Genomic DNA, 14,485 nt, shown 5'->3' with positions numbered 1-14,485 from the left:
TGGTCCAAACTTGGCTGTTTAGAGGCTCCCTCCACCATTAATTGGTCCAAACTGGGCTGGTTAGAGGCTCCCTCCACCATGAATTGGTCCAAACTGGGTTTTTTAGAGGCTCCCTCCACCATGAATTGGTCCAAACTGGGGTTTTTAGAGGCTCCCTCCACCATGAATTGGTCCAAACTGGGCTGTTTAGCGGCTCCCTCCACCATTAATTGGTCCAAACTGGGCTGGTTAGAGGCTCCCTCCACCATGAATGTGCCCAAACTGGGCTGTTTAGAGGCTCCCTCCACCATGAATTTGCCCAAACTGGGCTGGTTAGAGGCTCCCTCCACCATGAATTGGTCCAAACTGGGGTTTTTAGAGGCTCCCTCCACCATGAATTGGTCCAAACTTGGCTGTTTAGAGGCTCCCTCCACCATTAATTGGTCCAAACTGGGCTGGTTAGAGGCTCCCTCCACCATGAATTTGCCCAAACTGGGCTGGTTAGAGGCTCCCTCCACCATGAATTGGTCCAAACTGGGGTTTTTAGAGGCTCCCTCCACCATGAATTGGTCCAAACTTGGCTGTTTAGAGGCTCCCTCCACCATTAATTGGTCCAAACTGGGCTGGTTAGAGGCTCCCTCCACCATGAATTGGTCCAAACTGGGTTTTTTAGAGGCTCCCTCCACCATGAATTTGCCCAAACTGGGCTGTTTAGAGGCTCCCTCCACCATGAATTGGTCCAAACTGGGCTGGTTAGAGGCTCCCTCCACCATGAATTTCCCAAAACTTGGCTGTTTAGAGGCTCCCTCCACCATGAATTGGTCCAAACTGGGCTGGTTAGAGGCTCCCTCCACCATGAATTTGCCCAAACTGGGCTGTTTAGAGGCTCCCTCCACCATGAATTGGTCCAAACTGGGTTTTTTAGAGGCTCCCTCCACCATGAATTGGTCCAAACTGGGCTGTTTAGAGGCTCCCTCCACCATGAATTTGCCCAAACTGGGCTGGTTAGAGGCTCCCTCCACCATGAATTGGTCCAAACTGGGCTGGTTAGAGGCTCCCTCCACCATGAATTTGCCCAAACTGGGGTGTTTAGAGGCTCCCTCCACCATGAATTTGCCCAAACTCTGCTGGTTAGAGGCTCAATCCACCCTGATTTTCAAAACAAATGTTGGTGCCAACCTCAACTTACTACAAGGGCCAAATTCACTGCTGGTGACAAGCTCTCCTCACTGCAAGTGCCAAATACACATGTTTCAAGGTGTTTTCCTACTGTCAGAGAGGTGGTATTGAGTGTGTAAAGTGTGTAGTTGTTAGGCTGTGATGTTGGGGTAATAGAGGGTCTTTGGTGTGTTAGATGCCCCCAGACATGCTTCCCCTGCTGTCCCAGTGTCATTCCAGAGGTGTTGGCATCATTTCCTGGGGTGTCATAGTGGACTTGGTGACCCTCCAGACACGTATTTGGGTTTCCCCCTTAACGAGTATCTGTTCCCCATAGACTATAATGGGGTTCGAAACCCATTCGAACACACGAACATTGAGCGGCTGTTCGAATCGAATTTCGAACCTCGAACATTTTAGTGTTCGCTCATCTCTAATGACCTTTTACAGGCGTATTTTTACACATGTAAAATACACGTATTTTGCGAAAATACACGCGTGTTTACTCCGTGTGAAGGCTCCCTTACATTGCAATTATCATCTCTTTTCTGGCTGGTGAAACGCTCTCCTGGGCCAGTTCACTATAGGAATGAGGTGGCCCAGAGACTTCTAACTTGCATTTATTCCTGATAACTATTCACTGTTTTTGAAGAGCCAAGTCAGACATCTTCTGTAGCTCCCGCTCTACTCCTTCTACACCAAGACTCTTTGACAGTTGGACAATATGGCATCCAATATCACATGCTGGTGGCATAATAAAGTATTGGTACTAACATTTTGATTAGGTCAATCTGGTCATATTAAAGATGCCATAATATTTCTACCCACTCCTTTCAATGTGCTCTTCATGGAGTGTTATAGAGAAGCTGTTTATAAAAAGAAGACTCAGATACGTGTGTTCTCCTTCCAGAGGCCTTTTCTGACCACTGCCACCTCTTCTACTAAGCATCCTTTGCAGGTGGGGTGTGTCAACCTCTATGACCATCAGCCCCGATGCACAGACACTTTTTCCCATTACTGTGGGGTCTACTTCCTTGACCCCACTGTGATCTAGCCCACTGGAACAGGGAATCTCCACCACTTTAGGTTGGTAGGAAAGACAACCCTAGGTGAAATAGATCTGATTTCCTAACTTCCAATTCCAGTTACCCTAGTCCGTGGTAAAAATCAAGTATGTCTATTTAGATTCCAGTTTCACCAGGACATTTTTTTGCATCTAGAAAGTATCTTCTTGTCTGTCTTGCACTTGTCAACTCTTATCCTGGGCTTACCATGGGTATGATAAAAGAAAAGATCCTCAGCCCGTCCAACTTTTTTGACAGCAATTCCTTTGGACTTGTCTAGCTTTCCACCACAATGTGCTAGCTTCAGTAAAAATGAGTAAGAGACTTTGTTTCCTATGGCCTTCCAATTTATGCAATCCCTAGGACTTCCCTTCTATGACCACTGATTCACGATAACATACTTTATCCTGAACTTTTAATTCGCAGAGTCAAATTTCTTACAAAGCTGAATCTGCATGGTGCCTATAATCTTATACACAAATGGCAGGGTAACGAATGGAAAACCTCCTTCAGCATTCAGGAATGGCCAGTATGAATACCTAGTGATGCCCTTTGGTCTCTCCAATGCTCCTGCTGTCTTCTAGGAGTTTGTTAAAGATGTCTTCAAAGATATCCTCTATGTTTGTGTTGTTATCTACCTGGAGGACATCTTAATATACTCATCCAACTTATCTTCCCTTTGGAGGCATGTGTGCCAAGTCCTATATCATCTCCGGAGAACCATCTACAGTAATATGCAAAGGTTTTAGGCAGGAGCATTAAAATACTGCAATTTGACATTGCTTCAAATATGATATGGCTTCCACAGAATCCTGGACTCAGCATCATTGAATCTGTATGAAAAGACAGAAAGATTGAGCTAACCTACATCCACACATATCTGGCAAGTTCCTTCAAAAACTGTGTGCAAGTGTTATCTATTGATGCTGCTTTGAATGGAAACAGTTGTCACACCAAATATTGATTTGATTTAGATTTTGTTTGCTCATATTTTTGTTAATTGACGTCTTCACCAGCGCCAACGATGAATCCAGATGGACTTTGGGGCCCATGTTATCACCACAAAAACTGGTGTAAAAAGGAAACACTTCACAGAGTTTAACTAGCACCTACAAGGTACAATGTACTCACAAGGCAGATAAAAACCTAGAGGTTGAATCAGAAGACTGAACATGTCCAAGGCAAAAGTCTGTCTAATTCCTCTATTGTAATGGTGGGTGTAAATTCTCAAGAGGACTGACTGAAATGTTCCACAAACACAATATCACTTGGGAATGGAACTGGACAGCACTCCAAAATTCTTTTATGAGCTTACTATTTAGTTTATTTATGTGCAATAATACTGAGATCCATAAAATATAATCTGCTAAAAAAAAATTATACAGCCAGTGTGTATGTTGCATGCTGTAATAGATTCAGATATAGAGCATCCAATTAAAAAGTTGGTGCATGTATGGCAGTAATCTGTATAGCGCAACTTTTTCTCCAAGATTACCCTTCCTCAGGCCAAGGGATGGCCACCCTTGCAACAGCTGTGCTTCCATGGCCCCATTCAAGTACGGCCAGAAAATCAGACAGGAATGGGACCTGTCCTGAATTTTGAAGCCCGGACTGTTGGCCCAGACACTGATCCATGTAATACATGGTTATGTACGGGGGCTGACAGAAATTAATGGGTCAGTGTGCTATCTAGGAAAAACCTGAATGGCACACTGAACTAGCCCAGCTCTAAGCAACTTCTGGGTGAAGATCCAGAGTAGATTGAAATGGGCTGATAAGGAAGGACCAGTGGTAGGTCTAGGTATATAGCCTGTTTTGCAGGAGTGGATTACCGAGAGGTAATGTCAGAGCCAAAATGAGAAGACAATTGGATTTCCATTAAAAAGCGAAAGGTCAATATTAAAGCAGTTCAGCACAAACAATCAGGTTATGGAAGCCTCACTAAAGTTGTTAGAGAATTGCTAGGACAGCAATTCCCCAGAAGCTGCTGGAAACCCTGGAGAAAGGGGCACAAGAGACAGTGAGCCCTAAGCTGAAGCCCCCCACTGTCCCTTCCTCTTGCTTGGCCCTATCCTACGCAATAGGCAGCAACATGGAGACGATCCCTACCTATATATGTGGCACACAAAATGCAGACAAGAAAATAACAACAAATGGAGGTCAGCCAGCCAGGGGTCAGTAACAGTCGAGCAATAAAGTATCAAAATCGGAATCCAAAAGAATAGTCAATAGGGAAAGCCAGAGGTCAAGAATCAGAATAAAAGTAATAACAGCGAGAGAAAAAGCAAGAGCGCACAAGGCAATAGCAAGCACCAGTGTGAATGTGAGCCAAGCATAAATAGGGAGGAAGAACCCACCCTGGAGTTGATAGGTAAACAGGCTGTCAATCACATGGCAAGACCAGAATTAACCAATTCATGAACAGCAGCAAACAAGGGCAGAACACGGGTGTGGTGGAAATTCAATCACAGAACTAGAGCTGCGTTCACACAGTGCAACCAAAGACTTTAAGCAAAGAACCAAACTGCACACAACTCCTGCACCGCCGCATGCGAGCAGAGGGTGGCGCAGTGACCCGAACAGCCAGAGGCGTTACAAAAGTACAACCAAATAGCAGGCACCTGGATGAGCTGGAACAGGTTTTAAACATTGCTCTGCAACTGCTACTTGGATCATCCTAGGAAATGTACAAAATGGTATATTTCATTCCACCATCTAACCACATGTGAAGAATTACATAACCTGATAAATGTAAATTGGAATTGCAGAATAAATGCTATATATTATTTCATCACCTAAGCACTAATGTTTTCTTGGTGTTTGAGTAACCAAGTCTATGACTCTTTATTTACTAATCTGTGATATTTCTCTCTTGTAGGAGAAAACTTATTGAAGAATATTAACTTTGAGCTTAGTGATAAGGAAGGCAGCAGCAGCAGCGGTTCTCATCCTTCCTTCCGAACAGGGGATGTTTGTCAGGAGGTGAGTATTTGTGTCACAATCATTATAGAAGCAAAAAAAGCTCAGTTTCATGTGTAAGGGTTCACTACAGGGACATAGTATGGCCACTGCATCTAGAAATTGAAGCATAGGTAGATAGGTTATCAGCATACAATATACATGGCATATGGGACAACAGCAATTAGGTTTGTATATCTATTTATGATTTCCTTCTTCCAAAGACTTGATTATTACAGTGAGTGGCCAAGATAGTGAAGTTAGAATATGTGTGAATTTAGTCATAGAAGGTGCATTGTGCGGTGGTCCTGCAATGTATATTAGTTCATTTTATACTGAAATCATTGTGACTTTAGATAATAATTATGGAAAACTGAGTTTGTTCCTAGGGCCCTAAAATAAGAAAGCAAAATGAAAATTACAGAAAATTAGACACAGCCTTCTACAGATAAAGCAAATCCTTACATATATATAAAAGTCTGGAATCTATTCCATAGGAATGAGGAGGATATATGTTGAGAACAGAAGTAGCCTACAGTAAGGGGCCACACGGTGGCTCAGTGGTTAGGCACTGCAGCCTTGCAGCGCTGGAGTCCTGGTGTTCAAATCCCGCCAAGGGCATTAAACCATCTGCAAGGAGTTTGTATTTTCTCCCCGGGTTTGCATGGATTTCCATCCCATATTCCAAAAAGACATACTGATAGGGAAAAATGTACATTGTGAGCTCTATGTGGGGCTCACAATCCACATTTAAAAAAAAAAAAAGAAAGAAGTAGCCTACAGTACACAGTGTATGAGAAAAAAATCTTGAATGGCATCATCCTTAGACGTAAAAGATTCTCATTTCCATGCATAAAGATAAACCAAAGGGACATAGTCATGGTCAGTTCATTTAGAAATTAAAGGAACAGCAAACTTGAAGAGGCTGTTCATAATTCCATGTGTATTAGATAACGAACAATCTATCCATAGAATAGGTCATCAGCATCTGAATGGTGGTAGTCCAATATCCATATTCCACACCATTCCAGCTGCTGGAACCTGTATAGAGGGTATGGAATAAAAGCAACTCTGCTCCTATTTAAATGAATGAGAGCAGAGTTATCGATCTCCAGTGCTTACTCTATAGAACTGTATACTGTAGTGGAGGTGCTGGAGAACTGTAGCTTTGTGACCCAAGAAACAAAATGTTACATTGGGAGTGTGTTATGAAATGGTATGAGCCATAGACCCCATCACTAACTTACTTTGGAAAGTTCTTGTCTTTGATAACTATAAGAATCCCTAAAAAAACTAAATTACTAAAAAGTCTGTTACTTGGGAGATAATCCACAAAATGGTAAACATATTTTAACTGCAAATAGTGGTGAAGCATTTAATATTTTGGTCGTTCAGAGAATTTTAACTCCTTCCACATGTTGGTTCGTATTATGAATAATTCTGTAATGCTGAACTGAGGGCTTGCTATGGTCGTGATGCAGGGAACGGGCCCCATTTCTTCACACACGCTGTGTATCTTCCCATAACTGTGGGTTTCTAACCACAAAAGATAATCAAGTGCATTCGAAATGTTCCACAAAGCAAGTTCAGACCTTCCAGGAATTTATTGGAGTGTCAGGAAATTGGAAACAGTTTTATGAAGCATTTTCTGTCATTCTAATGGTTCTACCTGGTTTACTTTACAAGCCACTCTGTGAAATATGTTTTAGGCGGTTGTCTTGTTTAGAAAAGCTACTTTACTTTTTCTTGTTTACTCTTATCCTTTGATCCAGTTACAGAAGAGGTTTCCCAGTAACTTTCTTCTTCTTGCCATGCTACCTGCATTGGTGACTGTATCCCCTCACACCATCTCCATTATCTGTCCTCGGCTGTCACCTTACTAAAATATTTAACCTCTTACTTTCTTCTGGAACCTTTGCCTCCTCTTTCAAACATGCTGTTATAACACCACTACTGAGAAAATCTTCCCTTGACCCATCCTATGCTGTTAACTACCAAACCATCTCCAATCTCCCCTTCATCTCCATAATCCTGGAAAACTTGGTCTATTCTCACTTAATCCGCTATCTTTCCTCTAACTCTTTTCTTGGCCCCTTACTATCTGACTTACACACGCTGCACTCTACTGAAACAGCTCTTACAGAGGTCTCCATTGATCTCCTGACAGCTAAATCAAAAAGACAACTATTCTTTTGATATTCTTCTGCATCTCTCAGCAGCACTTGCACTCTAGTTCCTCCTGAGTATGTTCCCCTCTCTTGGCCTCAAGGGAACTGCTCTGTCTTGGTTCTCCTCTTGGGGGACAAGTGGATATGGACCAACCTGATCCAGGGATCAGGCAAAGGAAACAGCACTCACCCAACGAGGATAAAGTAAAGCTTCTTTATTGTAAACACAGCACAACGCATTTTGGGCCCAATATGGCCCTTTTTCAAGTGCAAAATTACTCTCAGGCTGATTAGTAGGAGGTTATTGCCACTCAGGCTGATTAGTAGGAGGTTATTATCCCTCAGTCAGTTGATCGCTGTTTGATGATTTCCAGCTCCCTCCTTCATTACTCGTAATGAAGGAAAGTGACGGGTAAGGAAGGAGGGAACAGGAGAAACTGACGGGTAATGAAGGAGGAAACAGGAAATCATTGAATAGCAATCGGCTGACTCTACATAACTGCCCCATCATCAGCCTGAGGGGTAATAACCTCCAACTAATCAGCCTGAGGGGTAATAACTTCCTAGTATTCAGCCTGAGCGTAATTTTGCACTTGAAAAAGGGCCATATTGGGCCTGAAATGTGTTGTGCCGTGTCTACAATAAAGAAGCTTTACTTTATCCTCGTTGGGTGATTGCTGTTTCCTTTGCATGATCCCTGGATCAGGTTGCTCCTTATCCACTTCTCCTCCATGTTCCTGTGACGAATCATCAGCTGCCCCCTTTCTTCTGTCTTGCCGACTTCCAGGAATCTGTCATTTGATGTCTATGGGTTGTTGTGACATCATCACAACCCACCAAGGTGAGCAGACATTTGTCTGTATCTAATTACTGTTTACCTTGGGGTAATACACGAGGATCGGCTTGGTGTTTCTTTTTGTTTTTCCAGTTAGTTCTCCTCTTATCTCTCAGTCTGCACCTTTGGTGTATCATTTGCTGGCTCTGTCACTTTTCCTCGTCTCAGAGGCGTAGCTAGCAGGCAGTAACACAAGTTAAACATCCAACTGCATTGGCATCTTCATGATATACATTGGCGTAACAATTCTGTAAGGCTGGGGGGCCTGTGGCCAGCTGATATCACTATTATGATAGTGATTTGAGAAAGCCTGGTTTTCCGACTGCTATCTCTGCTATACACCTCAGGCAGAAGAGATCAGCACTCATCTTTGCTGCCTATGAACAGTATCATTAATTGAGGAGGGGCCCAGTGACATGAGATGTATGTACATGCCACAGGGCCCCTTTCCAATAGAAGCCTGCCCAGGGGAAGTAAGTAAAAAAAAACCCAAAAAAACACTTATACTCACCTCTCCTGGGCTTCTGACAGTGCCCAGCATACATCTTGCTGCAGATGTATGTGTTATGACTTCAGTGTCTTGCTCTTTCTGCACTAGGACACAGAAGTCCTACTACTACTTCACAGTGAGCAGCCACAGAGGGTCCTCCTCAGAGCATGAAGGGAGTATATTTATTTATTGATTCATTTATTTTACAAACTCTGAGCGAAATTGAGGGCGTTGTAAATTTAAGGAATACCTATAGCAATATAAGGAGGCAAAATTAATAAGGGTATTAGGGGGCTTTAATAAAAGGGTGGAAGTTTATAAAGAGAGGTCAGTGGGGACAGTATGGATATGAGGAGCAATACTACTGCCACCACATCACCATCTGAATAGCCTCTACCCTCAGCTGCTGTCTCTATCCCCTTTCCCTCATAGGTTGTAAGCCCTTGAAGACAGGGTCCCCTATCCCACTGTTCCAGTGGGTCACTGTTACTGTTGTACTATAGTACACTGTGTATTTTGTGAATTTTATGTAAATTATGAAATGTATATCACCATGGATTTAATGGTGCTCAAAAAATAAACAATTACGATTGTAATTGTAATTAGGAATGGACGATTACAGTCAGAAACATTACCTGTTAGTCACAACATTTTTCCTGTTCTGTATTTTACCTAAATGGTCCTCACCATATGTATAGCCGCTATCTACCACTACCTGGCCACCATATAGTTATTTTGGTATGCCTGAGTTGGGGGCCCACTTAGATGTGATTGCCCCTCCTGTGCTGAACCCTTAGATTCGCCTCTACCTCTTCTCCTTGGATTATGGATCTCATGGATAAAAGACCTACATTTGTTTATAAATAAGTGTAGGTCATAAAAAAGATGGATAATACAGTGGAATTTATTAAGGTATTCTCAGAATGTCATAGTAACATAGTTTGTATTGCTTAGAAAAGAGTGAGTTAGAGGTCAATTCTCCTCAATTTAGCGGAAAAAATCCTTCCTGACTCCAATGTGGCAAGCAGAATAAATTCCTTGGATCAAAGTCCCTACGTCCCTACACCAAAAAATTAGGCCTTTTTTGAACTCTAATATAGAATTGCACATTACAACATCTTGTCGAAGAAACTTCCATAATCTCACTGCTCTTAGGCTGCATGCACACGGAGTTACGCCGGGCTTGTAAAAATCCTCATTCACAGCCGTACATGCGAGTGCTGCGGATGGCTCCCGAACACTTCCCATTCACTTCAATGGGAGCGCTCGTAACGCCGGCTGTGAATGAGTATTTTTACAAGCCCGGCGTAACTCCATGTGCATGCAGCCTTATATTGGAAACTTTTACATGTTTGTGTAAAAGTTTGTACCCTCAAAATGTAGCCGATGCCTCCTTGTTGCAATTAAAACTGGCATAAAGAGATCCTGACACAGATATCTGTACTGACCATTGACCGCTCACCATACATAATCTGATTAAAGGGATTTTAGTTCATTTGTTGAGAGAGTTCTCCAAAAAGATTTTCTAAAATTATTTCTTTTTCTTTTACCAGAGTGAAGATAAAGCTATACTGGACAGTAAAAGGAAAGAAGAGGGCACAATATCACAAACTTCTATAGTATTAGAACAGTTGGTTACTGGAAAAAATTATGAATGTTCTCAGTCTTCGGAAAAGATGGCCCATCCAGAATCTCCCCTATCCACATCATTAATTTGGCAAGAGTCCTGCTTAAATGTTCTACCAACAGGCAATGAAGTTCAAGGAAGTCAACATCTACGAGTCTGTCCACCACAAAAGCATGTCAGAAAGCTACTTCACAGATCTAAAACAATAGGACATAGTTTAGGAGACAATGCTATAGGGTCAACATCCTGGTTATCATCTTCTGACCCCCAACCAAGAGTCTCTGTAGAACCAAAGGATGGCATCCGCAGATCGTCTTTACAAAACATACATTTGCCTGATTCCTATGAGGCTGCAAACTCAAGTTGTTCTGGGTCAAATCTGGAGCCTGAGACATCTGTGAGCTGGAAACTTCATTCAGAGGACCAGGGAGAATCCTCAGATCTTCAATGTCCAAGTTTTAAATCACAGAAGAAGATAAACTTGGAGGTGATGAGGAAACAAACACACGTGGAATATAGTGACTCAAGCAGTGATGATGAGGACCGACTGTACATAGAGATTCTTGAATAATTTCTTGAAAGATATCTATGGACATAATTAATGCTTTACAGCAGGATGGATTCATTAGAGATTAATGATGAACCAGTTCTTCATGGGTCTGACATTTTGATCTGGTCTGGGTAGCATAGAGCTATTTTTTTTTCCTTTTTATGTTTATTAGTTGTATGATGGTGAACCTTTACTAAAGCCATTCCAAATACATTGTAGTTTAGTATTTTATAGTATACTTTAGTCTGCTTGCATTGAAGACAGACATGGTCAAATTCCATGATCAGTTCACTAGGAGTCACAATATTTTTTTTTTTTACTGGGGCCATGGTGGGAAAGAGCTTACTGTGCTAGTGTTACAGAAGTTACCAATAGCCAACACTAGTGGGAGTTCAAAGCATTCAGAAGTATACAGCTACAATTGTATTCATTACTAGCTGTATAAACGCCAGTGCAGCTATATTCCTCTAGTTGCGGCTGTAGGCATCCATGATTGAATATTTTTTTACTTTGTGAAAGCTATGCAGAGTACATGAGAAGAATTTACAAAGACTGTTTTTTACTACTCGGAGACAGTGTAATTCTCCTTCTCTCCATATACTCCTATAATATCTAAGTGACCATACGTTTATGGTTAGCATGGTTGAACTATGAAATCCTCTAAACTGTATGACAGGAGGCTGTCTAATCATTAGCATTAGCTGTGATAGGAATTTGTTGCCTGCCCCATCCCGTGCAGAGCCTTACAGTTCATGCAGTTTCTCATATAGGAATTGCAATTGTGACTTTTGGAGAGCAGAAAGGAATATAATGCTATCAGGTCACAATGAGACAATATGACCCAAATGTAGAGAAAGATATCTTGTATACATTTTCAGACAGAAATCAGGAACTAGATAAGGTAATACAGGCTGAATTATATTTATACATTGGGAGACTAGGGTACAAGATTAAAGAAAAGAAAATTACCAAAGTATTGTTTTAAACCAAAGTGTACCCAATATATTACGATGTAGATGTCTCTTAATACATTTGACTTTCCATTTTTCACCTTCCATGCACCAGAAAAGGGAAAATTATTTTTGGTTTTTAAATGGTTGTCCTATGGGTGCTCCAGTGTCTTTCTATAATCTTGAACATATGGGCAGTAGAAATGTTGGCCATATTCTCAATAGTTTCCATTCTATCTAAGCCATTCCAAACATATATAACCCCTTATAGCACTGATGCAAATTAGGGTATACTAGCCAAGTGGGCAGGAACACTGCATAACATATAGCACAAAGAGACTAGACCACCCAGAAAAAACAATTTATTACCTCCTACTTGACTAGTATACCCTAATTTGCATCAACTCTAGAGGCTTATATCTTTGAAATAGCTGAATAGATTTGGATAAGCAAATCACTAAAATACTCAGGGTGACAGCACCTATTAGAAGTCATGTCATTGGGCTTTTCACACGTGGTGACATCCTAGTAGTGGTTAAATTAGTAATAACCCTTTGAACCATTCCTGACATCCACTGTAATAATACAACAGATGTCAAATGCACATAATACTGTAGAAACCCAGTGTTAATGCCCCTGGTTCCTCAATCAAAGCTGATTGAGGTATCATTTTCCTGGCAGCACGTGGATGCTGCCATTTTGGGGAGGATCAATAGTCTCCGGTTCCATTGCTATGACAGCTGGAAGCCTATGGACCTAGGGTGATTACAGTAAAAATTAAGACAATTAAAAATTTAAAGCTCCTCAATTTCCCTAGAATAAATATAAAAGTAAAAAAAATAAAGGAAACACACAAACATTAGTCCCTGTGTCTAAAATCATCCACGCTACAAACTTTTTCCCATAAAATAAACACTAGTAGCAAAAAAGAGCCGAACCAACGTTTTAGAATTTTTAATTCGGTAAAAAAAAAAAAAAAAAAGCCCATACGAAAGCTACATAAATGCAGTTTTTCTCCAATTCCACCCCATTCAGAATTTTTTTGTCCAGAATTTTTTTGTTCAGCAAAATGATGCTGTATGAGCCCCACATATGCGTGAATAGCCTTAAAAAAGGCTATTCAGGCACTGCTAATCTTATTTTAAACCCCCCTCCCATTTTAAAATAAAACTATAAAAACATATATGTAAATAATACTTTAGCGTGCACGCTAGGCAGTCATGCACGATCCAACGTCATCTTCTGGGACGCCTTCCTCTTCTTTCTTCTTTCGGTGACGCCCTCTGGTCCTGGCTCTTCCCCGGCTTCATCTCCTCTTCTTCTGGCAGTTCAAATCCGATTGGATCAAATCCAGCGCGTGCGCACTGCCATTGAGAAAAATGGCGCCGGTGCATGCGCAGTAGCTCCGGAGGGAGCACTACTGTGCATGCACCGGATTTGAACCGCCAGAAGGAGATGACGATGAAGTCGGGAGCTCATACAGCATAATTTTGCTGATAGAGCCCCTTTAAATGGTACCATTATGAAGTACAATTTGTCCTACAAATAGTAAGCCCTTGTACAGGTCTGTAAACAGAAAAATAAAAAAAAGTTATGGGGTTTGGAAGGTGAAGAGTGAAAAAAGAAAATCTAAAAATACCTGTGGCGGGGTGAGGTTAAATGTATCAGAGTTGTTTCTGGTAGTCGATTGGACCTGATCCAACATCATGTAAAGAAATATGTTATCAGACAGAATGCAGAGCTCTAGGACATGATGATGAACTGAAGCACAAGAATATTGGAAAGTTTTTAAATACTCCCTTAAATCTAGTAAATAGAATTTCCATAGAGCTGGAAAACTCCTATGAATGTATTTTATTTAATCTATTGTATTGTTTTATTTTGTGAAGCTTTGTATATCATTTTGTATGCATTCTGAGTTCCGTTACCTGCATGACATCTTGTGGAGTACTTCTAGTGTTAAATTATTTTATATTGTTGCCGCTGTCTTTTGGTTTGTGTTCATGATCTGGTAATGCTTGACAATCACTGTACAGAGTTTTGGACAGATTTAAGACAATCTCTTGATGCTCTGTTTTATTGTTTTGTGAGTTTGAGCATCCACATTGGTATATATCCATATTAAAGTGGATCTCTATGAACCCTTGCAACTTATTTAACCATATTTATAGCAGTTATCTCATAATAGTCATTTTAAGGTGGTTTATATATTTCAGTTAATCATTATATTCTAAGAAAAATCAGCTTTTTCTTCTATATAATAGGAAATCTTGGCAGCAGAGCTGTAGTGTTAAGCATGGGGAGGATCAGAGCAGCAAACTCAATAAACATTACAGGTAAGCTTGAGTCTCTGATGTTTGGACAGAGGTTTTTGTAAAAGAGTGGGAAAATCTGGAAGCTTTGGAGGCTTAAAATTACACGTGTTTCCATGCTTTAACTTATATAACTGCCTCACATAATATAAGGAAAATGTTGTTTTTGTCCAACATCCCAAACCAGGGCTGTGTAAATGCCTGCCAGTTTTTCATGGAAAAGCGAGGTATGAATGCTGAATTGGTGGTGAAACTCACAAAATTCATCCTCACCCACAATTACTTTTGTTTTGGTGACTGCATCTATCTACAGCAGACTGGCACCACAATGGGGAGTAAAATGGCACCACAGTACGCTAATCTCTTCATGGCCAAGCTTGAGAGTGACTTCCTA

At 41.2% G+C, this 14,485-nt stretch overlaps 1 protein-coding gene across 1 annotated transcript in view; it reads left to right on the top strand.

The window, feature by feature from the left end:
• The window catches only part of ZNF831 (zinc finger protein 831), a 62,658-nt gene extending 51,730 nt beyond the window's left edge, over window positions 1–10,928 (top strand). Inside the window, exons 4-5 of the mRNA XM_075277054.1 lie at window positions 5,080–5,183; window positions 10,206–10,928. Coding sequence (XP_075133155.1) covers window positions 5,080–5,183; window positions 10,206–10,850 — 749 coding nt within the window. The 3' untranslated portion in view covers window positions 10,851–10,928. The remainder of the gene's footprint in view (window positions 1–5,079; window positions 5,184–10,205) is intronic.
• Window positions 10,929–14,485: the final 3,557 nt, after the last annotated feature.

Source organism: Leptodactylus fuscus, chromosome 6 (genome assembly GCF_031893055.1).
Source record: "Leptodactylus fuscus isolate aLepFus1 chromosome 6, aLepFus1.hap2, whole genome shotgun sequence".
Lineage (NCBI taxonomy): Eukaryota > Metazoa > Chordata > Amphibia > Anura > Leptodactylidae > Leptodactylus > Leptodactylus fuscus.
The sequence above is the reverse complement of the archived record's forward strand: the minus strand, read 5'-3'. Positions and strand labels throughout refer to the sequence as shown.